At 52.5% G+C, this 25,242-nt stretch overlaps 2 protein-coding genes across 9 annotated transcripts; one reads left to right on the plus strand and one right to left on the minus strand.

The window, feature by feature from the left end:
- Positions 1 to 1,879: 1,879 nt before the first annotated feature.
- Positions 1,880 to 8,522, minus strand: SAXO5 (stabilizer of axonemal microtubules 5). 3 transcript variants are annotated; one of them, XM_021085138.2, is made up of 9 exons: positions 8,368 to 8,522; positions 6,564 to 7,152; positions 4,585 to 4,691; positions 4,393 to 4,493; positions 4,036 to 4,148; positions 3,841 to 3,950; positions 3,301 to 3,502; positions 2,660 to 2,745; positions 1,880 to 2,126 (listed from the first exon to the last, which is right to left on the minus strand). In XM_021085138.2, exons 2-9 carry the CDS (start codon positions 7,102 to 7,104, stop codon positions 1,899 to 1,901), a joined length of 1,488 nt encoding a protein of 495 aa, XP_020940797.2. In that variant the 5' UTR covers positions 7,105 to 7,152; positions 8,368 to 8,522; the 3' UTR covers positions 1,880 to 1,898. The 3 variants fall into 3 exon arrangements, with proteins under 3 accessions (XP_020940797.2, XP_084869251.1, XP_084869250.1); XM_085013125.1 differs by lacking the exon at positions 8,368 to 8,522 and having other exon boundaries at positions 6,564 to 7,374; XM_085013124.1 differs by lacking the exon at positions 8,368 to 8,522 and having other exon boundaries at positions 2,660 to 2,778; positions 6,564 to 7,295.
- A 6,519-nt stretch (positions 8,523 to 15,041) lies between these two features.
- On the plus strand, positions 15,042 to 25,179 carry PEX11G (peroxisomal biogenesis factor 11 gamma). 6 transcript variants are annotated; one of them, XM_021083938.2, is made up of 6 exons: positions 15,042 to 15,115; positions 17,291 to 17,479; positions 20,431 to 20,609; positions 24,029 to 24,091; positions 24,281 to 24,398; positions 24,619 to 25,179. In XM_021083938.2, exons 1-5 carry the CDS (start codon positions 15,056 to 15,058, stop codon positions 24,390 to 24,392), a joined length of 603 nt encoding a protein of 200 aa, XP_020939597.1. In that variant the 5' UTR covers positions 15,042 to 15,055; the 3' UTR covers positions 24,393 to 24,398; positions 24,619 to 25,179. The 6 variants fall into 6 exon arrangements, with proteins under 6 accessions (XP_020939597.1, XP_084869262.1, XP_020939595.1 ...); XM_085013136.1 differs by having other exon boundaries at positions 24,292 to 24,398; XM_021083936.2 differs by lacking the exon at positions 24,281 to 24,398.
- The last annotated feature ends 63 nt before the right edge of the window (positions 25,180 to 25,242 follow it).

Consider the following 25,242-nt stretch of genomic DNA (forward strand, 5'->3'; position numbering starts at 1 on the left):
TTCAGAAGAGTGTCAGCTACGTCTTTAGTGGGAGCAAGCAGAAGAGGTATTCTGCAGCCCGCAGACCCTCTCATAGTCAACACAGATACCATGACTACAGCCAAAAGAGCCCTCTTGTCCCCAAAGGATCCCAAACTGGACTCCTTTTCTTCCTGTGGAAATGGCAAGCTGGTCTCATAGAATTGCTGCCCATGGGGAAAAGGCTCCTGGCCAGGTTTGAGCTTGGCTCTTAATGGCCTATCGGATTGGGGCGGGGGGGGCGGTCGGTCTCTGAAGGTCTGACGGTGGAGTCAGGGAGCGGTGTTCATTCCTTGAAACCAGATTCTCAACAGCTGACAGATACGGGGCCCAGGCATGGCCACCAAGGCCCATCTTCTCGTCCCAGATGGAACTGGCTTCTTATTGCTGATCTCACAGGACCCCAAGTGCTTCAAAATGGGGGTGCTGTCCAAGGTACTAGTCCTTGACGTGCTTGCTACACCCTGTCACCCACCAGCTTCAGGGCTCCACCCCATCATCCTCTTTTCCACCCTTTCTCTTTTTTTTTTCCTTTTTAGGGCCGCGCCTGCAACATATGGAGGTTCCCAGGCTAGGGGTCAAATCGGAGGTACAGCTGCCGGCCTACGCCAGAGCCACAGCAACGCCAGATCTGAGCCATGTCTGTGACCTACACCACAGCTCATGGCAACGCCGGATCCTTAACCTGCTGAGTGAGGCCAGGGATCAAACCCGCATCCTTATGGTGCCTAGATGGATTCGTTTCCACTGCACCCTGACGGGAACTCCTCCACCCTTTCATTCTGTCTTTGCTGGACACCTCTCCCCTTGGACCTGATCACATCCTGATGATTTTTATTAATTTGCCTCTGGACCTGGCTGTCACTTGGGGGCCAGTTTCCCAGCCAGCCAGTGCACCAACCAATCAACTTCCAGCCTCTGCTCACAGTAGGGGACATTGCTGGCTAGGCCATTCTGAGCATGTTCACCCCTCCATGCCCAGTGTCTCAACAGCAGAAAGCTCCATCCTCTACCATCATCTTCCTTCCCTCTCCTTACCTTCATCTTTGAAATGGAAGCTCTACCTTCTGGAGCCCCAGCCACACACACACACACACACACACACACACACACACACACACACACACACAGAGAGACTAGGGTGTACATTTCTCATTTATAACAATCTAGTAAGGGAGAGTTATTATTTCTCTCCATTTCACTGATGAACAAAATAGAGGTTCAGAGGGGTTCAGTGACCCACCCAAGGCTACTTTCCAGGGAGTTCCTATTTGTGGCTCAGTGGTAATGAACCTGACTAGTATCCATGAGGATGTGGGTTTGATCCCTGACCTCCCTCAGGGGGCTAAATGATCCGGTGTTGCCATGACCTGTGGTGAAGGTCACAGATGAGGCTCAGATCTGGCATTTCTGTGGCTATGGCGTAGGCCAGCGACTACAGCTCTGATTCAACCCCTAGCCTGGGAATGTTCATATGCTGCGAATGCAGCCCTAAAAAGACAATAATATAAAATAAAGAAGACTACTTTCCAGGACATGGAAGAGTCAAGACTTGGACTCCATTCATTCAGCCCCAGAAGCGTGCATTCCTCACCCCTTGCCACACTGCCTCTGTTTCACACCAGAACTCCATCCTCCCCCACCATTCAGAACTTGTCCCTGCCCCCAAACACCTTCCACAAAGTCTGACCACTGAGCCTTGATCCAAGCTGGGATGGCCTCCCTGCCCAGACAGTGGGGTAACCCAGGGTCTGCAGAAGTGTCTGCTCAGGGCTTCTCCATGGAATCTTTCTCTCCTGTTTAGCCCCCTGCCCCATAAACACCCCATCTTCTTTCAGGATTGATGGATAGAAAGTGGTGGGACGTTACCAGAGCAGTGTTTATTGCTGGCTTCGGCATGGGTAGACAGGGCCCTGGGGGGCCCGAGGGTCTCCCTTCCCAGCTCCACAGCCCCAGTGATGAAGGGAGCCCAGTGGCAAGTGACTCTCCTGGAAGTTGTCCCTTCTCAACACGACTGGGCCCTGGTATTTGAAGGCAAACTTGTCCTTATTTAGGGTTGAGAAGAAGCGCTGTCTGCCCAGCGGGGGCTCCAAGTGGCTATCCTTGCACTGTGGAGTCAGGGTGGGGAGCCTGGTAGGGCAGCCCAGAGGATGGCTGATCCACCCAGGCCACCCTGTGGAACCTGCATCACCTTGGGAACATCAAAGAGTTGGGAGAGGTTCCGGCCAGTTTGGCTGATGACTGGGCCCTGGGGAGGTGGGTGAAGAGGGGTCCCAGATTGGGTTGCCCCAGGAGCTGGATGAGAAGCTGGAGAGAAGCCAGGGCAGACCCCCTGGAATGACCCCAAGGCTGGGTTGAGACTGGGGGACACTTGAACTGACCCTCTGTTTGGGGTATAACTGTGGCTGGTGTGATGATGTCCCTGAGCTGATCCTGACATGACCCTGGGGCTGAGCTAGGGATCATCTGAGGCTGAGACGACATTGAGGTGACCTTGAGCCTGGGGAGAACCAAGACGGCTCCTGAGCGGACTTGTTGCTAATTCTGAGCCTGAGGTGAGGTATAATCTTCCTGAGAGAACTCTACACTGATTTGGGGGGGGGTTACCTGATCGGAGGGTTACCCTCTTCCCCTCCCTCACCCGCTGTAGCATCTCCTCAGTCACGGCAGCAGGAGCTGTTCTGTGAGGCTTCAGCATCTTCTGATTCATGGTTAAGAAATCTGGTTCTGGAGATTTGGGTGGAGTGGCTGAAATGAGGGCTGGAGGGAGGATAGGCAGGGCCCAGGGGGAAGGGATGTGTGAGACTAAGGATGGGTGGGTTCAAGGGAGATGCCAGGCTAAGCATGGAAAATGTCACGGGAGGAGGATGGATTAGGAGGCAGGGAGGATGGAGAGCCAGGATGGGGCTCAGGAGGCCAGGGGCAGGGCAAGAGCAGGCGGGGATGTGGGGTTGGAGGGGCAAGAAGAGTAGGCTGCTGGTCAGGGGGCGGAGTCAGAGTCTTGCTGAGGAGGAGGGGTAAGTCAGGGGTGGGTGGATATGGAGAGGGGCGGGGCCATACCAGAGGGGCGGAGTCATGCATGTGGTCGCGGCCATGGCTGGTTGGGGATGGGGCTGGGAGTAGTTCAGGGGCGGAGTTAGGGCCCTAGTCCTTGGGGTGAGATCTGGTCGATCAAGAGGCGGAGCCAGAGTTTGGGCAGTGGGCGGGGGCTGGATTGACCCCGGCAGGGCAAAATCTATGGCAAGAGCGGAGCTTTTCGAGGGAAGATGGGGTCGCGCTCACCGCCGGTACCCTCGGGCAGGTTGCTCCGCTGCCAGTGGAGGTTGGGCGCTTTCTTTGGCTTTTGCATCCCAGCGGGGTAATAATCTGTGCCCATGGTGGTTTGGAAAAACTGCCCTAGTAGCGACGGCTCCCCTAGGGTTATATGACTCGGCAGTTCTTCATGAGGCACGTGGCGGCTGGGTTGCTTGGTCACCGGCAGCGGCTGTAGGATCATATGACATCTGGGGAGCTCCCCGGGTCAGGGATGTCCCAAGGCCGCGATTGAGGGAAGATGTGGATGCTGTGTGGCCTTGGATGGCTCACACACTTTCCATCCCACGTAACAGCGCAAGGGGTTGGTACTGTTATCTCATTTTACAGACAGAACCATTGAGGTTGGGAGTGGTTAAGGGATTTAGCCTACATCATGCAAATAGATCCAGGAGATCCCCTCACACATGCCAAGCTCACTCCCACCTCAGGGCCTTTGCTATTACCCATTCTGCTTGGGAAGCCCTTTTCCCCGAAGAACCCTGCCACTTTCTTCCGCTTCCTGCTGACCTGGCCGTGGAAAAAGTGCATGGAGGTGGTGAGGCTGCCTGGGCCCGGGCATCCGTTTCCTTCCAGGATGTGCGACTCCGGAGTCTGGTCGTGGTGAAGAACCAAAGGCTCTGCCGGGGTGGCAGAGGGGGTCCTGAGCAGCTCCGGGAGGCTGCTGTGGGAGTGAGGGGGCAGGGCCAAGCAGCAAGCTCTCACCTGGCTCCCGGGCATAGAAGTATTCTCCCATGGTGGTGCTGTCATGGAAGAGGCCATCTCCAGGACAAATATTCACACAGTGGATGTGGGCTGATGCCTGGGCTTTGTCATACCTGCAGATAAAAGAGGGGAGGGGGATCTATGCGATCTGAGCCCTTGCAACTCCCAGGAAAAGGAAGAGAAGCAGGCTTACCAATGGCCATGCTGTGGGGAGGTGTGGCCTAATAGTGGGCCTTGCCTGTGGGTGATAGGGACCCAAAGGCACAGTATTGGCCCTAGAGCCTTAGGTGGTACACCCCACATGTGGCTGAGAGCCCTTTTGCCTCATCTTGGTAGAAGGCCATGATCCCCTTGTACCTGTCCGGGGGCAGAACCTGGGGCCTGTAGGCTTGTTTCTGCTCTGCGCACATGGGCCCATAGCCAATCTTGAGGTCTCCAAGTTCGATGCTGGAGGAAGCCTGTGGGCAGACAGGCATGAGAAGGGCAAGACCACCCAGCCCCTATTACTGCTCACCCCCACCCCTACCCCCACCAGCTGCATCAATTTACCCTCTTACACATCAAGGCTGGTGGGCCTGGCAGGGCCCGGAACTGTGTCTGGTAGGAAGTCGTGTCAACCTCTCTCCTTTGGTCCCACTTGAGAGGACTGGGGCCCCCTGAGGACGAACAAGAGGAAAGAGAGAATGGGGTTGATTCCAGGTAGCCTTGGGCACGCTGGGATTTGATTCCTCTCCTGGGAAAGCAAAGTGGGAAGTCCTGACTAGCTTAGCCTCAGGCTTGTCTGGAAAAGAAAAAACGTAATTTAAAAAATAATAAGAACAAGGAGTTCCTGTCACGGCGCAGTGGTTAACGAATCCGACTAGGAACCATGAGGTCGCGGGTTCGGTCCCTGCCCTTGCTCAGTGGGTTACGGATCTGGCGTTGCCGTGAGCTGTGGTGTAGGTTGCAGACGTGGCTCGGATCTCATGTTGCTATGGCTCTGGTGCAGGTCGGTGGCTACAGCTCCGATTCAACCCCTAGCCTGGAAACCTCCACATGCCGTCGGAGAGGCCCTAGAAAAGGCAAAAAGACAAAAAAAAAAAAAAAAAAAAAAAAAAAAGACTTGGCTCAGATTCTGCATTGCTGTGGCTGTGGTGTAGGCCCGTGGCTACAGTACTGATTAGACCCCTAGCAGGGGAACCTCCATATACCGCAGGTGTGGCCCTAAAAAAAAAAAAAAAAAGATTGCTACCAAGGAGTTTCCATGTGGTGCAGTGGGTTAAGGAGCCAGCATTATCACTGCTGTGGCTCACGAGTTCCTGGGTCCTGGCCTGGGAGCTTCCACATGCTGCGGGTGGGGCCAAAAAAAAAAAAGAAGTTACTACCAAGCACTGAGCCAGGTACCTAAGTTAAGGGTTTGCACCTCATTTGGGGGACTGGTATTATCCCCTCCTCACTTTATAACCTCCTTGAAGATTAGAGAGGTCAAATAACTTGCCAGAAATCATAGAAATTCAGAACCAGAACAGAGTCAATCCTGAGAGCCCAGCTTGGAGAGTCTCTGACTAGTGATGTCCACCAGAAGGTCCCCTGGAGTCACAGAAGTGGAAAATCACATTAATGACAGCGAACTTTTTTTGAGTGCTCACTATATGGCAAACGCACCATGCACTCTGGGCTCTTTCGGCTTCACCAGCAACTATAAAGTGAGAGCCTTGTTGCACCCACTTTGCAGATGAGGAAACTGAGGCTTGGAGAGGTCGACTGGCTCAGAGTCACACAACTACCAAGTTGTCCAGATTAGGGTGGTGGTGAGCGGGACCCTAGGCACATTTGTCTGACCCCAAGCCAGCCTTCATGACTTCCGCCCACCCGGAAGAGTTTCAGGAGATTTGCCCATCCCTTGGATGCAGAAACTGAGACTCCAAGAGGTTCCAAGTTTTCTCAGCCTCTGCACTACTATCATTTGGGGCTGGATAATTCATTGCTGTGGTGGTGCTGTACTATGTGTGGTAGGATTTTTTTTTTTTTTTGTCTTTTTTGTCTTTTTTGCTATTTCTTTGGGCCGCTCCCGCGGCATATGGAGGTTCCCAGGCTAGGGGTCGAATCGGAGCTGCAGCCCCCGGCCTACGCCAGAGCCACAGCAACGCGGGATCCGAGCCGCGTCTGCAACCTACACCACAGCTCACGGCAACGCCGGATCGTTAACCCACTGAGCAAGGAAAGGGGTCGAATCCGCAACCTCATGGTTCCTAGTGGGATTCGTTAACCACTGCGCCACGACGGGAACTCCGTGGTAGGATGTTTAACAGCATCCCTGACCTCTACTCTATCCAATCCCTCTCCCCCGGATCGTAAAGACAGACCAAAAAAAAAAAAAAGAAAGAAAGAAAGAAAAAAGAAAAACAAAATAAAACGGCGACAACAACAACAAAACCGACTCCCAAACGTTGCCAAATGTCCACGGGGGGAGGCCGCAGAATCCTTGCTCAATCCAGGAGAACCTCTGGGTTGGGCGAATCGCCTAGGGCGTCCGGGCGCGTGCTCACCGAGGTTGTAGCTGAGGTACCGGGGCTTCAGGCAAACGTCGCGGAGCGGGAAGAACTCCTGGTAAGTGGTGGACGGGAGGCGCAGCTTAGCTCGGTCGCCCGGAGGCACCGAATCGCGGTCGAAGATGAGGCGGGCGCCGCGGATCTGCTCGCTGGCACGTGCCGGCGGCTCAGGCCAGCCAAAGTCTGAGCGCATGGTGGAGAGGCCGGTGCGGGAGCGAGCGTCCGCATGCACGTGCAGGTGGGTGGCCTGCATGGTGAGCGTGCGCTCCCGCGTCAGTTCCCGCTCCAGCTCTCTCGCCGGCGGCGCTGACGGGGGCGCGTACCTGCAGTGCGTCTCCGACACGTGCTCCTGGCCTCCCCCGCGCGTGTCTCGTTGGAAGAGGGACGCGCAGGGCGGCGGCTGGCACAGCGGCCCGGGGGTAACGCCGGGGTAGGCGGGAAAGTCCCGGTGCGAAGTGGATTGCGTGGCGCCCACTTGCAGCCGCGGGTCGGGCCCCAGAGCGAAGTGCGAGGCCTTCAGGAAGTCCAGCCGGGACATTGGGCACGGAAGGAGGGCGCCTGTGGCCAACGCGGAACCCAGCGCCACCTGCGAGGGGGCGGAGACAGGACTGAGAAAGTGCCCCCAGGGGACAATGCTGCCTTTTATTCCTTTCTTTGTGCCAGGCATTGGGCTAGGGACATCATAAGAAACAGGTGCAGCCCCAGTGCCTGTCCCCCGAAATTACTCATGTGGCACGTATAGTGTGCCAGGCATGTTGTAGGCCCTCCGAGAGGGTCCGTTATTAACAGACCAAGAGCCTGCCTTTGTGGAGATCATAATGGGGCCCTGAGGAGACAGACAATAATGAATGAATGTAATCACATGAATTGCAGAGTAAGTTACAAGGTGATAAGTGCTGTGGGGGGAAGAAAAGTCACACAGGGTAGAAGGATGGGGTTTACGGTGGAAGGGTTTAAATAGTTAGGGAAGGCATTGCTGACGTGATAGTTGAGCAACGACCTGAAAGGGGGGATAGCAGGGCATTTAGGTGTTTGGGGGAATAGCATTCTGGGCAGAAGAATCAGCAGTGCAAAGGCCCTGAGGCTGGCGCAGAGGAAAAGAGAGAACTGCAGCATTAAGTACTGCAGTCTGTCTGTTACCAGAACCCACTATCCTCACTCTCAGTGGTCAAGGCCAGGCTCTGCTCCCTTTGATGTCTGGGAAAACACTTGTCTTTCTGTCTAACTCTGGCCACTGTCCCATTTCACCACCCCTCTTCACTAATCTTCCTGCCCTCTGCAGTTGTCCTGGGCTCTGACTTTTCTTCCTGTTCTCAAGCCGTCTGTGGTTTCCACACCCCCCACTCATTTCTCTGACCTTCAGCTCTGGGCTCCCAGCACCCCACTTAGCCAGCTAGAACCTTCTGACCTTTGCTCAGAGCTGAGTTGTCCCCCTCTCCCTCCTCTCTGCCCCTCAGACAGCAGACCCTCAGATGCCACCAACACCACTGGTTCAGGCTCAGCTCTTGCAGGAAGACCTCCCAGACCACTTTAGCCTACAACTGTTTGCTCATGTCAATGCATCATGCATTTTAACGAAACCACAGTTTGGGGAGTTTTTTTTGTTTTGGGGGGTTTTGTTTTTTGTTTTGCTTTTTCAATCATTTCAACCCCTAAACTAGCTGTGGGTCCGGAAGATTTCACATAGTTTATGGGAGAATCTGACAACTGAAATTGCCAGCTGTGTCCCCTTGGAATAAGTAACTGGGCTCCTGGGAGCTTCATTTTGTTTCCTCATCGGGAAGGAGAAGAGCGTACATACCTCGGGGGGGGGGGGGCATGGGACCTAATGAGTCTTAGAAAACGTGTTTGGCATGGGCCTGACCCTTCAGACTCTCTCTGTCTCCAGTCTCCCAGAGGATGCTCAGATGTTCCATCCAAGGCCGCATCCAAGTGTGGTCCACCTCTGCCCATTGTGACCCAGAGAGCTGCCCCAGACAATGCTGTCACAATGGTCTCCCAGCAAACTCCAGTTTTAGCTGGGAGGAAAATCAACAATGAGGCCGGCAGAGTCCTTGTCCTGAGAGCTTCAGGGAGCCAGTGACTTGACTTCTCAAAGTCTTGCTTTGTTCATCTGGAAAATGGGGCTGAAAGTGGCAACCATTTCAGTGCTGAGTCACTGCACAGATGAATGCCGCTCCAGGGAGCCTTAGAGGCATCTGTGCTTCCCATCTCCAGCCCCATGACCACCAGGAACACAGTAGTTGAACACATAGGGCTTGTTCCTTGATGCAGTGGGGAGAACGCATTCCACGGACACATCAGCTTGGTTTTGTATTAGATGCTTCTGAGGAGGTTTAAGAAGTAGGGTTTTTGGAGTTTCTGCTGTGGCAGAGAGGGTTAAGGATCTGGCGTTGTCACTGCAGCAACTCAGTTTAGTGCTGTGGTGTGAGTCTGATCCCTGGCCTAGGAACTTCCACATGCTGTGGGTGCACCAAAAAACAAACAAACAAAAAAAAACAAAAAGAAAGAAAGGGAAGTGGGTTTTGCACTGTGTTGGAGACTTGACTTCATTTTTTGAGGTGTTCTGACAAATAAAAATAATATTGAGGAGTTCCCACTGTGGCTCAGCAGAAACAAGTCTGACTAGTATCCATGAGGACGCAGGTTCAATCCCTGGTCTCACTCAGTGGGTTAAGGATCTGGTGTTGCTATGGGCTGTGGTGTAGGTTGAAGATGCAGCTTGGATCTGGCATTGCTGTGGCTGTGGCGTAGGGCAGTGGCTAAAGCTCTGATCCGACCCCTAGCCTGGGAACCTCCATATGCCATGGGTGTGGCCCTAAAGAGACAAAAATAAATAAATAAATAAATAAAATAAATAAAAAATAATATTGAAAAACACAACAGGATGGGGGGATGGGAAGTTGATGCTTAATGGGGCAGAGTTTCAGTCTGGGAAGAGGAAGTTCTAGAGGTGGATGGTGGGGATGGTTGTACAAGAACGTGAACACGCTTAACGCTTAATGCTGAATACTTAAAGACGATTAAATGGTCAATTTTATTTTATGCATATTTTACCACAATACAACAATTTTTAAAAAGAGAAAGCAATTTAAAAAAAAGATGATATAAAGATATAAGGGTGGTAAACCTGTACTGGTTCATGATGTCCCAAATCACCTACTGAACAGGATTTTTTTTTTGTCTTTTCAGGGCTGCACCTGCAGCATATGGAGGTTCCCAGGCTAGGGGTCCAATTGAAGCTACAGCTGCCGGCCTACACCACAGCCACAGCAACGTCACGTCTGAGCCACATCTTTGAACTATACCACAGCTCGCAGCAATGCTGGATCATTAACCCACTGAGCAAGGCCAGGGATTGAACCCGCAACCTCATGGTTCCTAGTTGGATTCATTTCCACTGCACCACGACAGGAACTCTGGGATTTTTTTTTTTTTTTCATTTTTGAAAGTTTTCTTGAAGTCCAGGTGATGTACAAGGATGTGCAAAGTTGTGATAATTTCTGTTGTACGACAAAGTGATTCAGTTATACGTGTTCACACATCCATTCTCTTTCAGATTCTTCTCCCAGATAGACTTTCACAGAATATTGGGTAGAGGTCTCTGTGCTATACAGCAGGTCCCTGTTGGCCAATCATTCCATATACCTCAGTGTGCATATGCCAGTCCCAACCCTCCAGTCCACCTCCCACTCCCACCCCCCACCCTCCTCCCTGTCCTCTTTGGTAACCATAAGTTTTTCAAAGATAATGAAATGGGATCTTTCTTTTCTTTTTTCTTCCTTTCTCCATCTCCCCCTCCATCCTGCCCTTCCTTCCTTTTTAAAATTTTTTTATTTTTTTATTATTATTTTTTTATTAGGGCTGCACCCACTGCATATGGAAGTTCCCAGTCTAGGGGTGGAATCAGAGCTACAGCCACCAGCCAACACCACAGCCACAGCAATGCCAGATCCGAGCTGAATCTGCAACCTACATACAACACAGCTCACAGCAACGCCAGGTCCTTAACCCACTGAGCAAGGCCAGGGGTCGAACCCTCATCCTCATGGACACTGGTTGGGTTCATTACCTGCTGAGCCATAGTGGTAATTTTTCATTCCTTCCTTTCTTCCTTCCATCCTTTCTTTCTTTCCTTCTTTCTTTCTCTCAATATAGTTGACATATAACATAGTGTAAGTTTAAGGTGTACAACCTATCGATTTGATACATTTATATTGCAACAGGGTTGCTATTGTAGTCTTTTTTTAAATCTACCTGACATTTATTTTATTTATTTATTTTTAGGGCCACACCCTTGGCATATGAAAGTTCCCAGGCTAAGGGTCGAATTGGAGCTACAGCTGCCGGCCTATGCCACAGCCACAGTAACTCGGGATCCAAGCTGCATCTGTGACCTACACCACAACTCATGGCAGCTCCGGATCCTTAACCCACTGAGCAAGGCCGGGGATCGAACCTGCATCCTCATGGATACTAGTTGGATTCGTTTCCACTGGGCCACAATGGGACCTCCTACTATTGCAGCCTTAACCAATACCTCTATGGCATGGCATAACTATCATTTCTTCTGTTGTCTGGAACGATTAACATCCAGTCTCTTGGCAAGATTAATGCTTATAATACAGTCTTGTGGTCTGTAATTTGTACTTTGAACTAGAGCTCCAGGACTTATGTACTGAGTGGATTCCTTTTCACTCAGTTCAAGCAAATTGTTACTTTGTCCACTAGGTTGAGGTCCCCTGACCAGCTTCCCAGCCTGGAGCCCAGCGGGGAACTTTAGCTCAGCCAAGTTCATGGAAATCGACCTTGTCTGTGCTGCTGGGAAAAGGAGGACCCAGAGGTGGATCTTGGATGCTATCAGGAAGCAAGGGGACGAGGTAACGCTCTCCTGGGGAGAACTGAATGAATACTTTTGATCCAGACATCTAAGGAGTGAAGCAAGATTAAAGCCATGATTGGTAAAGGAACGGCAGTTCGCAGATTAGCTGGGAAATGTCTGGTCGCTCTTGTGGTTCATGTTTTGTCTTATTTCACCATGGTCACAGAGTGGCCTTGTCCGAGGTAGGCATTCTGTGAAATCATTTGTGTCCAGTGAGAGAGAACACCAGTGCCTGGCTGTGATCGCCTGGCCAGCTCCCAGCACCAACAAGGCCAGCTGTGAATGCCAGGCTTGTTCCTGTCTCTTGTCCAAAGGTCAGGCTCAGCTTTAACCAGATGATAGAGAATGCTGGGAGGGCTGGGATCTGCCAATGAGGCTCACTGCTGGCTTCCTGGTGCTTTAGAATCCATTCTAAGCACCTGCCTGGTGCTCAGCAGGCAGGCAGAGAATGCATTGTGCTCTTTCTTACAAGGCCCTTGCGGACAGTACAGGCTCAAGAGAAGGGACCTAGCTACTCATGCAGAGGCAGACTGCAGCCTGAAGCCCTTCTCCCTCTGCAGGCCTTGGGCTTGGCTTGGATTTTTTTTTTTTTTTCCTTTGTAGGGCCTCGTCTGTGCCATATGGAAGTTCCCAGGCTAGGGGTCAAATCAGAGCTACAGCTGTCAACATATGCCCCAGCCACAGCAACACTAGATCAGAGACGAGTCTGTGACATACACCCCAGCTCATGGCAGCACTGGATCCTTAACCCACTGAGCGAGGCCAGTGATCAAACCCGCATCCTCAGGTACACGATGTCAGGTTCTTAACCTGCTAAGCCACAATGGGAACTCCTTCAAGGGACATTTGGTGGCTGTTGGGACATGGAAAGCATGTGTGGTGGGAAAGAAGTGAGGGTGATGTCCAGGTCTATGGCTGGTGATGGGCAGGGGCAGGGGATGGGGGCTGAGACAGGGGTTCGGAAGGAAAGATGTTTGAGAATGATGCTAATGTCAGTCTGGGCCTTGCAGAGTGTGAGGGGCTTAAGGGATCAGCAGGGGAAATGCAGGGGGTGGGTGGGGACAGGAGACAGGGCAGCATGGGAGAGAGATGGGGCAGAGGCCAGAGAAAGGGTGGCTAGGGAAATCACTCGAGTGGGCAGGACCTTGCAGGACAATGTGGATAGAGCATGAACAGAGAGCTTTGGATGGGGGTGCTGAGCTCTGCAGGCAGCACCGCTTATTGAAATCTGTTTTGTGCCAGGCCCTGCGGATACAGCTGTGACCAAGACAGATTAAAATCCCTGCCCTGGTGGAGTTCACATTCCGTTGAGGAGAGACAAATAACCAGATAACTATAACAAGATGACTAGGTTAAGAAGCAGAGTATCCAGTTACATTAGATAGTGTTACATGCTAAGAAGAAAAATCAGGCAGCAAGGATTGTGGGTAGGAAGTGCCCAGGATGGTGTGTGTGCCAGGGAGGCCTCATGAGAGGATGACATTTGAGGAAACAGGAGGAGGAGGTGAGAGAGGGAGCCACGTGGATCTCTGGAGAGGGAGCCTTATAGGCAGAGGGAATAGCACATGCAAAGGTCCTGGGGCAGGTGGGCACTGCAGCTGCAAAGAACAAGATGAAGGAAATGTGGTTGGTTAGGAGTGAATGAGGCTGGAAGAGTAATAGGAGTCAAAATCAAGAGGAGTTGTTTTTGTGGGATTTTCCTGGTGGCCTAGAGCTTAAGGATCTGGCCTTGTCATTGCCGTGATGTGGGTTTGATCCCTGGGCTGGGAACTTCTGCATGCTGCATGCGTGACCAACAAAAAAAAAAAAAAAAAAAAAAAAAAAAAAAAAAGAGGAAATGTGCATTTATTTGTTTACTTATGTATGTATGTATGTATGTCTTTTTAGGGCTGCACCTGCAGCCTGTGGAAATTCCCAGGCTAGGGGTTGAATCGGAGCTGTAGCTGCCAGCCTACGCCACAACCACAGCAACGCTGGATCCTTAACCCACTGAGTGAGGCCGGGGATCAAATCCACGGCCTCCTGGATACTGGTCGGGTTCATTACTGCTGAGCCACAAGGGAAATTTTTTTTTTTTTTAAAGGAAATCAGTTGAGTGTCTGCTTCGATGCAGTGAGTTAAGAATTTGACTGCAGTGGCTCAGGTCACTGTGGAGGTGCAGGTTTGACCCCCAGCCCCACACAGTGGGTTAAAGGATCTGGAGTTGCTGCAGTTGCTGCAATTGGGTCACCATGGCTCAGATTCAGCCCCTGGCCTGGGAACTTCCGTATGCCATGGGTGTGGCCATAAAAAAAGAAAATGCATTGGATGTTATTAAAATTTGGAATTCCCTGGTGGCCTAGCTGGTTAAGGGTCCAGCATTGTCACTGCTGCTGCTCAGGTTCGATCCCTGACCTGGGAACTTCTCCAAGGATAATTCAAGTGTTGGCAAGAATATGGAGAAACTTTTTGTGCATTGCTGGTGGGAACCGAAAATGTCGTAGCCATTGTGTGGCGAAGGCGGGCAGCTGCATCTCAGATTTGACTTCTAGCCTGGGAACTTCCACATGCCACAGGTGCAGCCCTAAAAAGAAAGAAAAAAAGAGTGAACATTTAATCTCTTCCTAGTGACACCTAAAGAATGTGGCTTGTCATCTGGCTCTACAAGGATTGAGTCATTGGCTACTGCAGTTGCTGATCTTCACATACCCTGAAAGGAGTTCGGGGTGGAGATCAGGAATAAGTCTCTTGGTGTTCTGGGAGAAGTGGCAGGACAGGTTTTCAGTTAGGTATTTTCAGGACAAATTTTTTTATAAGCCTGGATTTTGGCCTCTAGGAAAAGCACTAAAACCCTTATCTGAGCTATCTGTTCCCAGTGACCAGCAGCAACCTTCTACTGAGATGTGTGCTCGATTACACATAATCTTCTCCAAAATCATGTTATGTACTGACCTCCCTCCCCCCATCTTTTCTGAGCAGCTCCTCAGAGCTGAGAGGCTGTCTCTTGGGCTATCGTCCTCAGTAAGTCCACAAGTAAAACTGAAACTGAGAGCTCTCACGGATGTGGGTTTATATTTCACTCAACACCAACCACCCAGTTTTCCTCTCAGGTGCCACTCTGCTAGGGAACTGTTGACTCTTGTCTATTCTTCTAGACTGATTCTGTAGCGTTTCCCTAACTTTCTAAAAATGTCTTATGTGAAAGGACAACAACAACCCATGCTCCCTATAGACAAACAGACAATGCGGAAAGGGGGAAGCAGAAAAATTAAAAAAAGAAAACTCCCTTCCTGGACCACAGCAAACACGTCGATGCTCTTGTTTGGATTTTTTTTCCTTTTTTTAATGTGTGTGTGTGGTTGGTTAACGTGGAAAACACGGGTTGCCTGGGGGCGGGCAGACGACAACGAGCTCCGAGGGCCGCCAGGGTGCACAAACCCGGAGAAGCGCGCACGTGCCAGCCCCAGAACTGCAAACCCTGTCTCTCCCAGAAACAGACAAAGGGCCGGTTCCGGAACAAAGAGTCGCAACCGCGTCTGCGCAGAACGTTCCGGGAGCGCGGCCTCGCGCTGAGTCCGCCCCCTGGCGCGCCGCGCAGACGTCACGGTGACGTCACAGCGGAGGCACCATGGCGGCCCTGAGCGGTCTGGCGTCGGCGCTGGAGTCGTATAGGGGCCGCGACCGCCTGGTGAGGCTGGGGTGGAACGCGGCCAGAGGTCCCGGAGTCGGATCAAAGCTCAGAGACTGGGAAACTGAAGCCAGAGAGGGAGCGGGGTCACTCAAGGTCCCCCATGGCAGAGGCCCTGTCGGAGCTGGGCTCCAACCCTGTCCCTTAGCGGTGGACATTTAGATTGTTCCGGCCGTCCCGTCGTGACTGGTCGGTTACAGTATCAACCAGATCCTGACGTTTGCACATTGGGATCCTACCAGATCACTGCAGTAGTTTGCATCCAAACAATATCATATGATTGAGGGTGTTGCAGGGCTCCCCCTATGGCTGGTCATTTGGGTTCTGACCAAACCCCCTTATAGTTGGACACTTAGGTTGTTCTGGCAGATTCAACCTGGCTGGACATTTCCATGCCAAACAGGCCTATGTTTTAGGATCTGACTAGGCCACTGTAGCTTTTCCCATGGTTATCCAAACAATCTCATATAGGAGAGTTCCCTGGTGGTCTAGTGGCTAAGGGTTTAGCATTGTCACTGCTGTGGCTGGGTTCAGTCCCTGGCCTGGGAACTTCCACATGCTGCGGGCACGGCCAAAATAATAAAATCTCACATAGGGATCTAAGATTTTGCAGGCCTTTCCCTGTGGCTGGATATTGAGGTTTGACCACATGACCTCTGGTTGGGCTTTTTAAAATTTATTTATTTATTTTGTCTTTTTGCCATTTTTTGGGCTGCTCCCGCGGTATATGGAGGTTCCCAGGCTAGGGGTCCAATCGGAGCTGTAGCCACCAGCCTACGCCGGAGCCACAGCAACTCAGGATCCGAGCCACGTCTGCGGCCTACACCACAGCTCACAGCAGTGCCAGATCCTTAACCCACTAATCAAGGCCAGGGATCAAACCTGCAACCTCTGTGGATTCGTTAACCACAGAGCCGCGACGGGAACTCCTGGTTGGGCATTTAGATTGTTTCTCCCAGGCCCCGAGGTCAGACTCTGAGCTCATCCCAATCAGTCTCCGGGAATGTACCAGTGGCAGGTATTTAGGTTCTAGTCAAATCCCCTATGAGTGGGTATTCAGGTTTTAAATGCCCCCAGGCTGGACATTTAAATTGCAACATTTTGCCATAACAAGGGTGCTGAAAAGGAATTATATGTGAAAATAATATATAGAACAATTAAAAAAGCAACTTCTAAAAGATGAGAGAGTTCTGTTGTGGCTCAGTGGTGATGAGCCCATGAACCCGACTAGTATACATGAGGATGCGGGTTGGATCCCTGGCCTCACTCAGAGGGTTAAGGATCCAGTGTTGCTGTGAGCTGTGGTGTAGGTTGCATATGCGGCTCAGATCCTGAGTTGTTGGCTGTGGTATAGGCCGGCAGTTGTAGCTCTGATTCAACCCCTAGCCTGAGAACTTCCATATGCCATGGGTGCAGCCCTAAAAAGCTAAAAATAAATAAATAAAAGCAGATGAGGAACTCCCCCGGTGCAATGGGATTAACGGCATCTTGGGAGCGCTGGGACACATGTTCAATCCCCAGCCCGGCACACTGGGTTGAGGATCTGACATTGCCGCAGCTGCAGCTTAGGTAGAGACTGTGGCTCCGATCTGATCCCTGGTCTGGGAACTCCATGTGCCACAGGGCAGCCAAAAATGAAAAAAAAGAAAAAAGCAGATGAAGTAAAGATATAAGGGTGGACACAGTTCACAATGCCCCAAATCATCCACTAAGTGGCTTCCTTCTCACTAAAGTAATAGCAGGTTATCCTTTTGTCCATTGGGTTAGGCCCGGTCACCTCCCCAATCCCCAGTCCAGCCGTGGATGTTGGTCCAGCCAGGCAAATACAAATATATATCCATTTCCACATAGACCTCTTGTCCGCTGGGAAAAGGAGGATCTAGGAGGTGGGAAATGGGGGTTTCTTTTTCTTGTCCCCATCACATATGTCTCCAAAGGCTGTGCCCCTCAGCAAACATGGGCCAGCCCTCTGTTAGCCTCCACAGTGCCTTTTAGCCAGTCATGTCATGTTTCTCCATTTGGCCCACCTACAAGTATCTTTTTAAACTTTTGGCTTTTACCAGAAGTTTGTTGATGTAGACTCTTCCTCCCACTTGATCCCACAGGGCCCAGGTCAGGGGTGATCCAAATCAGTCTTGCAGCACGGCCATGCTGACGACTTCTGGTTTCCCACAGATCCGAACGCTGGGTTACTGCTGCCAGCTGGTGGGCGGGGTCCTGGTGGAGCAGCGTGCTACCAGGTCAGAAGTGGGGACGCGCCTGCTGGTACTGTCCTCCCAACTCAGCCACTGCAGGACCATCCTGCGACTCTTTGATGACCTGGCCATGTTTGTCTACACTAAGCAGTACGGCCTTGGGGCAGAGGTAACAGGGGGCGTGGGGTTGTTGGGAGGGGGTGTGGACCCTGTGAAGTTGGCGTCTTATGGTCTGGTCTTTATGAGCATTTTATGATTATTTTCAATTTTACTTTTTTTGGAGGGGGAGACATGTTCTCATTTCAGTTTCAATTAAAAAATTAGCTGTGGAATTCCTGTTGTGGCTCAGTGGGTTAAGAACCCAACTAGTATCCGTGAAGATGCGAGTTCAGTCCCTGCCCTCCCTCAGTGGGTTAAGGATCCCACATTGCCACAAGCTGCAGCATAGGTTGCAGATGCAGCTTGAATTGGGCATCGCTGTGGCTGTGGGGTAGGCCTCAGCTGCAGCTCTAATTCGACCCCTAGCCTGGGAACTTCCACATGCCTCAGGTTCGGCCCGAAAAAGAAAAAGAAAAATAGCTGACTTCCCTGGTGGCTCAGCGGATTAAGGATCTGGCCTTATCACTGCTATGGCTCTGGCTACTGCTGTGGTGCGGGTTTGATCCCTGACTGGGGAACTTGTGCATGCCATGGGTGCAGCCAGAATCAGTCAATCAATAGTTAATACATTTGCACATCCAGAAGACTATAATAAAAAAAGTCTTTCCCTCCCAATTCCCATGGCCACCAGTTTTCTTCCTCAGAGGCAGCCACAATTTTCACCTCTTGTGTTTCTTTCATGAGATCCCCTTAGCTCCTCAGGCAGATATGCATTGCTCACATAAATAGTTGTATGCCATTTACACTCTTCTGCCACTTGCTTTTTTCACTTAAGAGTACAACTTAGAGGTCATTCCATATCAATCCGAAAGGAACTCTTCTTTAGGGCCACGTAATACTCTGCCATGTCGCTGTATGGTGATTTATGTAACTGATCCCCTGTTGGACATGGTGATTATTTACAACATTCTGCTGTTAGAACTGCATCCTTCCACAGGAGTGCTGGTGGGTCTACAGCAGTGTTCCTCCTGTGGTGTGTGTGTGGGGGGGGCAGGTGGTGCAGTCTTGTCCCCTCCCCCAGGGGATGAGAAGCTGCCCTGGGCCAGCATGGCTGAGTCACACCTGCTTCCTGGGCTGCCCTGCCCCATTCCCCCTGTTTTCCTGGGGTGTCTTCTCAGCCATTGGCTCAGATGCTCTCCCGTTCTGCCCCAGCCCCATGGCTCGATCATCCCAAATCTCAAGGGTTTCCTTGAACCCTCCTGTTTTGACACCCTTCTCTTCGGCCTCTTCTTTTTTTTTTTTTTTTTTTTTTTTTTTTTTTTTTTTTCAATCCAAGAAGATTTATTTATTTTTTTTTTTTTAATTTTATTTTCCCACTGTACAGCAAGGCGGCCTCTTCTTTGATTAGGGTATGCTTCCTGTGCATCCCCAGAGGATCTCCTGCCACTCCCCATCTCTGTGAAAACTCTCCCTAGTCCCCAGGCAAGGGGTGGGGGGCTCTTTGCATCTTGTATATCCCTTGGCCAGACAAGAACCTCTTTTGTTGGGTCTTCTCTTTATATGTCTATACCCCCCCAACCCCCATGGGATTCTCCTCCTCCCCCATTTAGGGTATGGACCTTGATGCTTCTCAGAAAACAGCGGACGAATGAGCACACTGGGGTGGGGGTGGAGGCCTATGGTCATGGAGGGGTGAAGTGTGCCAGAACACCCCAGGCAGGATGGGGGAGCTGGAGTGAGGTTCCAAACCCAATGGAAGGCTGGCCAGTAGGAAAAAAGGGGGGAAGCAAGCATTGGTGGGCCTTGGGAGGATTCCTGGGAAGACGGAGGTAAAGGCAGGGAAGTGAGGGCCTTGGCTGGGGACTCAACCAGCTTTGCGGCCTGGAGGGGGCTTGGCCCTGAGGGGCGGAGCCCAGGGAAGAGGCCCCTGCTGCCTCAATTGGCCTTGCCTTGCTGGCTACAGGCCAGGTTCAGAACTCAGGGTTGGAGAGTGTGGGATTTGCAGTTCAGTGCCCTGAGGCCCATCCCTGGATGAGATGGGGCAGGTGGCAGCTCACCCTAAGTGCCTCAGTTTGCCTATTTATGGGGCTGATTTGGGGGAGGTGACCTAAGCCTTGCAGCATAGTAGCTGCTTGGAGTTGGTACCCCAGTCTGCCTGGTCAAGCTTTGCTGCAGGGCTGGGTCCCCTGCTCCCCACTCAGGGTCCTGTACCAGAGAGCTTTGCCTGGAGACCCTGCACAGGAACTAGGAAGGCTCTGATGGAGGACGTCCCACGCTGTCCTATGCGAGAGTCATCTGGGAACTTAAAAAATAATTCCTGGAGTTCCTGCTGTGGCCCAGTGGGTTAATGATCTGGCTTGTCTCTGTGGAGGCTCGGATTCCACCCTTGGCGTGGGAACTTCCATATGCCATGGCAATGGCTGAAGAAGGAAAATTAAAAAAAAAAAAGACTTCCTGGAGTTCCCATCTTGATGCAGAGGAAATGAATCCAACTAGGAATCATGAAGTTGTGGGTTTGATCCCTGGCCTTGCTCAAGGGGTTAAAGATCCAGCGTTGCTGTGAGCTGTGGTGTAGGTTGCAGATGCAGCTTTTGTCCTGCTTTGCTGTGGCTGTGGTATAGGCCGGCAGCTGTAGCTCTGATTCCATTCCTAGCCTGGGCACCTCTGTATGCTGCGGCGATGGTCCTAAAAAGTGAAAAAAAAAAAAGAGACTTCCCAATGCCAGGGTGTACCCCAGCTCTGTTGAGGAATCTGGGGCTGGGGGCTGGGTGTGGGGTTTTTCGAACTCCCCGGCGGCTCCACTGTGTGGCTGAATTGAGACCCACTGCTCCAGTGGGCAATGTCGCCCCAACTGCTGAGAAGTCAGGCCTCTCTTCTCTTGTGGTGTCAGCCCTGGGCCAGCCTGCCAGGCCTAGGCATTGCCTTGGGACTGCCTCCTGGCATGGCCTGACTGCCCCTCCAAATGGGCGGTGGGTAGGTCCAACCCCAGGCCCACCTCCCGCCTCTCTCCTGGCCCCGCAGGAGGAGGACGTCTTTGTCCGCTGTGTGTCTGTTCTGGGCAACCTGGCCGACCAGCTCTACTACCCCTGTGAGCACGTTGCTTGGGCTGCTGATGCCAAAATCCTCCACGTGGACTCTGCCCGGTGGTGGACACTGAGCACAACCTTCTGGGGCCTCTCCCTGCTCCTAGGGATTGCTAGGTAAGCAGTGTCGCCGCCCAGCCCTCCAGGAGCCTGGAAGGGAACCCCCGAGATCCCCCAGGGCTGTCAGACATGCTGGAGGCACATGTGTCTTTGTCTCTTCTGCTTTTTCCAATTCCTGTCACCATCCCATTGTATTTGTTCCCCTATTGCTGTTGAAACATTTCCACGGACTTAGTGGCTTTAAGCAACACACATTTGATCATCTTAACAGTTCTGGAGGTTGGAAGACCAAAATGGGTCTCACTAGGCTAAAATCAAGGTGTGGGCAGGGCTTGTGTTCCTTCTAGAGGCTCCAGAGAGAAGCACCGGGCTTTTTCAGCTTCTAGGGACTGCCTGCCTTCCTTGCTGCCTGGTCCCCTCCCCTTATCTCTGAAGCACCTCACTCCAGCCTCTGCTTCTGCTGTCACATCTCCTTCTCTGACTCTGAGCCTCCTGCCTCCTTCTTTTTTTTTTTTTTTTTTTTGTCTTTTTGCTATTTCTTTGGGCCACTCCTGCGGCATATGGAGGTTCCCAGGCTAGGGGTCGAATCGGAGCTGTAGCCACTAGCCTACGCCAGAGCCACAGCAACGCGGGATCCGAGCCGCGTCTGCGACCTACACCACAGCTCACGGCAAAGCCGGATCGTTAACCCACTGAGCAAGGGCAGGGACCGAACCCGAAACCTCATGGTTCCTAGTCGGATTCGTTAACCACTGCGCCACGACGGGAACTCCTCCTGCCTCCTTCTTATGAGGGTCCTTGTGATGACACTGAGCCCACCCAGATAACCTCCCATCTCCAGACCTTAACAATTTGGAAAGTCTTTTTTTTTTTTTTTTTTTTTTTTTTTTTTGCCATGTAAGGGAATTCACATCATAATCGTGGAGATAGGATGTGGACATTAAAAAAAAAAAAAAAAAGTTCCTGCTATGGCTCAGTGGTTAATGAACCTGACTAGTATCCATGAGGACTTGGGTTCAATGACTGGCCCTGTCAGTGGGTTAAGGATCAGGCATTGCTGTGAGCTGTGGTGTAGGTCGCAAACTCGGCTCTGATCTGGTATTGCTGTGCCTGTAGTGTAGGCTGGCAGCTGCAGCTCTGATTCAGCCCCTACCCCGGGAACTTCCTTATGCTGAGGGTATGACCCTAAAAAAAAAAAAAAAAAAAAAGTGGACATCTTTGTGGGGCCATGATTGTGCCGGTCAAACCCAGGAAATAACTCTGGAGCCTGAACGGAAGTAGCTGGTGTGGCTGCCTTTACCCCAGTCCCTAAGTTCTGCTTGCACTGTCATCAGCAAACATCCTCGGATAAAACAGCCAGGAGTCTCCAGACTGGCCCCGGCTTCCAAAAACTGTAAGGTTTCTAGAATTTAAAAAAATAATGGTTTCCTCCCATTTTCTCCTCTGCAAACTTGCTGAGTTCAGAGTCTCCTGTCCCAGAAAGCAAGGGCAAAGCAGGGCCCCTCCAGTGCCCGTGTTTCATGGCAGCAAAGGTCTCTCAGCTCCTCGAAGGGAGGTGAGGCCACCCCTGACCTCCGGGTGTGGCGGGGCAGCGCTCCTGTCTGCTGTCACTTGTCCCTTGGCATACACTGACCTCCAGTAGCCCTTGTCTCCCCCATGCCCCCAATTATTTGTTTATCGGAGATGGCCTGGAAAATGACCAAACCCCAGGGTGGAAGATTCTGATTGCCCGCAGTCCCACCCAGAGACCCCCACTCTTTATACTCTGGTGATTCTTCCCAGCCTTTGATTTTTGATGCTCCGCCGACACATTTCTTGTTTCTGCTCTCCTGTTTCACAGACGTGGCTCCTGCCTGTTGTGAGCTCCCCTCTCCATGCCTGTCTGTGGAGTGAGGCCTGTGGCTCTTGGCATCGTCCTTCTCTGTGAGGTCCAGAGCCGGGGCTGGATGCGCTGAGGCCAGACCTCCTGGGGGCCACAGCTCATGGCCTCTCCTTAGGGTGCCTTGTGACTTCCTGTTCCTGCTTCAGGGGCATTCTTGGTTCCATTAATTAATTAATTATTTTTGGCTGTGCCCGCGGCATGCAGGAGTTCTGGGGCTAGACATCAAACCTGCGCCAGAGCAGTACCCTGAGCCACGGTAGTGACAACACTGAATCCTTAACCCACTGAGCCACTGGGGAACTGCCTCTGTTAAATTTTTTTGATAGAGACTTTATTTTTTTAGAGCAGTTTTAGATTCACAGCAAAATTGAGCCGGAAGTAAAGCGGGTGTCCACATATCGCCTGTACACGCACAGCTTCCCCCACCGTCAACGTGGCACCAGATCAATTTGTTACAGGCCAGTCAATGAACTGACACTGACACTATTATCACCCCAAGTCCATAGTTAACCTTAGGGTTCACTCTTTGTGTTGCATGTTTTATGAATTTGGACAAATGAATGATGACATGATTCACCACTGCGGCATCACACAGAGTATTTTCACCACCTTCAAAAGCGTATTTTTAGGATGAATATGTCCTACCTATTATTCCATTTATTTTTCGAGCATCTAGAAAAGACAGCCTTTCTCAGTATTTGGCATGAGCAGGGGCGTGGGGGTCGGGGAGCATTTGGTGTGTGCTCGTCATGACCAGGTATCCCTAAGACCCCAGGGTGCCAGAGAGTCACCTGGGAGGCCTTTGAAATATAGGTGCCCGGCACTCAGCGGTTCTGATTCTTTGGGTCCAGGGAATCCCGGGAATCATCATTTTGCCCGAGTCCCCAGGTGGTTCTGATACAGATCCACTGTCCTATATACCCTCAGGGGACATGTCACCCAGTGGGGGGGCACACAGTGGCCAGGGAGGTGGACCCCAGTCAGGAAGTCTGACCCAGGCCAGCACACCCAGGCTGCAGGGCGCAAGGGCCAGGCACAGCAGCCGGGGTGGACAGACACCATGCGGGCCCCCCAGAAACCCCAGGGAACACTAGGGTATGCCCGTCTGGTGGCCACCACCTCAGGCTGCAGTCACCAGCTCTCACACAGAGAAGGTCATTTAGCCTCACCTTAGACAGGTTCAGCCAGTGTCAGGGGTGCACGTGTGGGAGGGGAAGCAGCTTTCTCAGGCCAGTCCAGGTGGGGGCCTGCCTCAGTGTCCTTATCTGTAGAGGAGTGGCCTGTGGGATGGGCCATAAACACTGCATGTGGCCCAGTATTTCTTTGAGCTGTGGTTCTGGGCCAGTGGTTTGCAGAGGCTGGGCTGGAGCCTGGCTGGCTGGAAGCACTGGATATACCTGGGCAGATGGGGGAGGAGAGGTCTGCATTCAGAACAAGTCCCCAGCAGCCCGGGGCTCCAGGAGGGTGCGGGATGGTTGGAACCACCTGTTCAGCAAAGTTTATAGGGAACCTGAGGCCCAGTGGCAGGCGGGGAGCCCCCCTGGGCTTGAGCCCCCAGCCTGCTCTTCCCACCCCATCCTCTGCGGTGTTGCAGGTCCCTGTGGATGGTCCTGAAGCTGAGACGGAGGCTGAGGAGCCCCCAGGTAGCCTCCCTAAGGTATGATGTCCAGGGTTTTGCCCCAGTTTTAGAAAGGCCGACTTCCTGCAGGCTGGGGTCCCCCGTGGGTTTTCCAGCCAGGGAGTGTCCAGAGTCACCAGTGGTCAACCCTGCCCTGTGCAGGCCCTGTGCTGGGGTGTGATGTGGGCAAGATTGAGGGGCCTCAGGGCAACCTTGGGTGGATGATAGCACCTTTACAGATGGGGCACCCAAGGCCAGCTGGAGGCCTCACAGACAGGAAATGCAGAGCCACGACTCGAGGGTTGAGCCTTCGCGGCCGGATCCCCATCAGGGAGGATGAGCAGAGGTAGAGTCTGTCTTGAGGACCAAGGTTGGTCCTGTCTCATCCTGGGAAAGAACACGGGCTAGGGCGGCAATGGGTGTAGGCCCTGGAGCTGCCTGCCTCCAGAAGGTCGGGGGGCGGGGGTGGAGGTGGGTTAGGGGGGTTGGATCCGAGGCTCAGGCTGTGGGCCCTCTTCCTCCCAAGCACTCATTGCCCTACACGAGTGCCATCTCTCCTCCCACAGCTGGTGGCCCCGGGGCAAGCAGAGGGCCGTGGAGGCCCAGATCCGGTCGGAGGTGCTGACCCTGCTGAGCAACTTGGCTGACCTAGCCAACGCAGTGCACTGGCTACCCCCGGGCATCCTGTGGTCTGGCTGCTTGCCCCCGTGGGTGGTGGGCCTCCTGGGTACCATCTCCTCCCTCCTCAGCGTGTACCAGGCAGTCCAGGCCGGTGGCCAGGCCAACGCTGACCCCTGATGGGACCCAGGTGCCCATGGACTCGGCTGGAAGCCCAATGAGGGTCCCTTCCCAAGGGCAACGATGGCCCGGGTGGGAGCTGGGTCTTTCATGGAGCAAATCAAGGCCAGGTGCACCTGTGGCCCCCCAGGACCAGCGTCCTCTGGGTAGGCTTCTCTCCGGGGCAGAGCGGAAAGATCCCACGAGTCTGTGCAGAGAATAAGGGCACCGCAGGCTGGAGTACTGAATCCAGTAAAGGCGAGCGGGGGAGCAGGGACAGGTGGCCTGCACCAGGGGGTGCGTGAGGAAGGTCTGAATGAGAGTCAATTAAATGCTGTGGGGCTGCTGCAGGCTGGGTGTGAGCTTATTCCCGAACTCTGGGCCCTCCTGTCTGTGGCCACTTGCTCTTTCTC

Source organism: Sus scrofa, chromosome 2 (assembly GCF_054392235.1).
Source record: "Sus scrofa isolate SSC_HxYL_T2T_F1_AM1 chromosome 2, Sscrofa_HxYL_maternal_Yorkshire_Landrace_v2.0, whole genome shotgun sequence".
Taxonomy (NCBI): domain Eukaryota; kingdom Metazoa; phylum Chordata; class Mammalia; order Artiodactyla; family Suidae; genus Sus; species Sus scrofa.

Excerpts from the sequence above, each read along its gene's own strand:
- PEX11G (XM_021083936.2), top strand. The coding sequence starts at position 15,056 with ATGGCGGCCCTGAGCGGTCTGGCGTCGGCGCTGGAGTCGTATAGGGGC. Across the intron at positions 15,116-17,290 it reads ATAGGGGCCGCGACCGCCTG|ATCCGAACGCTGGGTTACTG; the intron begins GTGAGGCTGGGG and ends GGTTTCCCACAG. Across the intron at positions 24,092-24,618 it reads CCCCAGGTAGCCTCCCTAAG|CTGGTGGCCCCGGGGCAAGC; the intron begins GTATGATGTCCA and ends CTCCTCCCACAG.
- SAXO5 (XM_085013124.1), bottom strand. The coding sequence starts at position 7,233 with ATGCCTGGCACAAAGAAAGGAATAAAAGGCAGCATTGTCCCCTGGGGG. Across the intron at positions 4,149-4,392 it reads CAGGTTCTGCCCCCGGACAG|GTATGACAAAGCCCAGGCAT; the intron begins GTACAAGGGGAT and ends TTTTATCTGCAG. Across the intron at positions 2,779-3,300 it reads CCTGCCCGAGGGTACCGGCG|CCCTCATTTCAGCCACTCCA; the intron begins GTGAGCGCGACC and ends TCCTCCCTCCAG.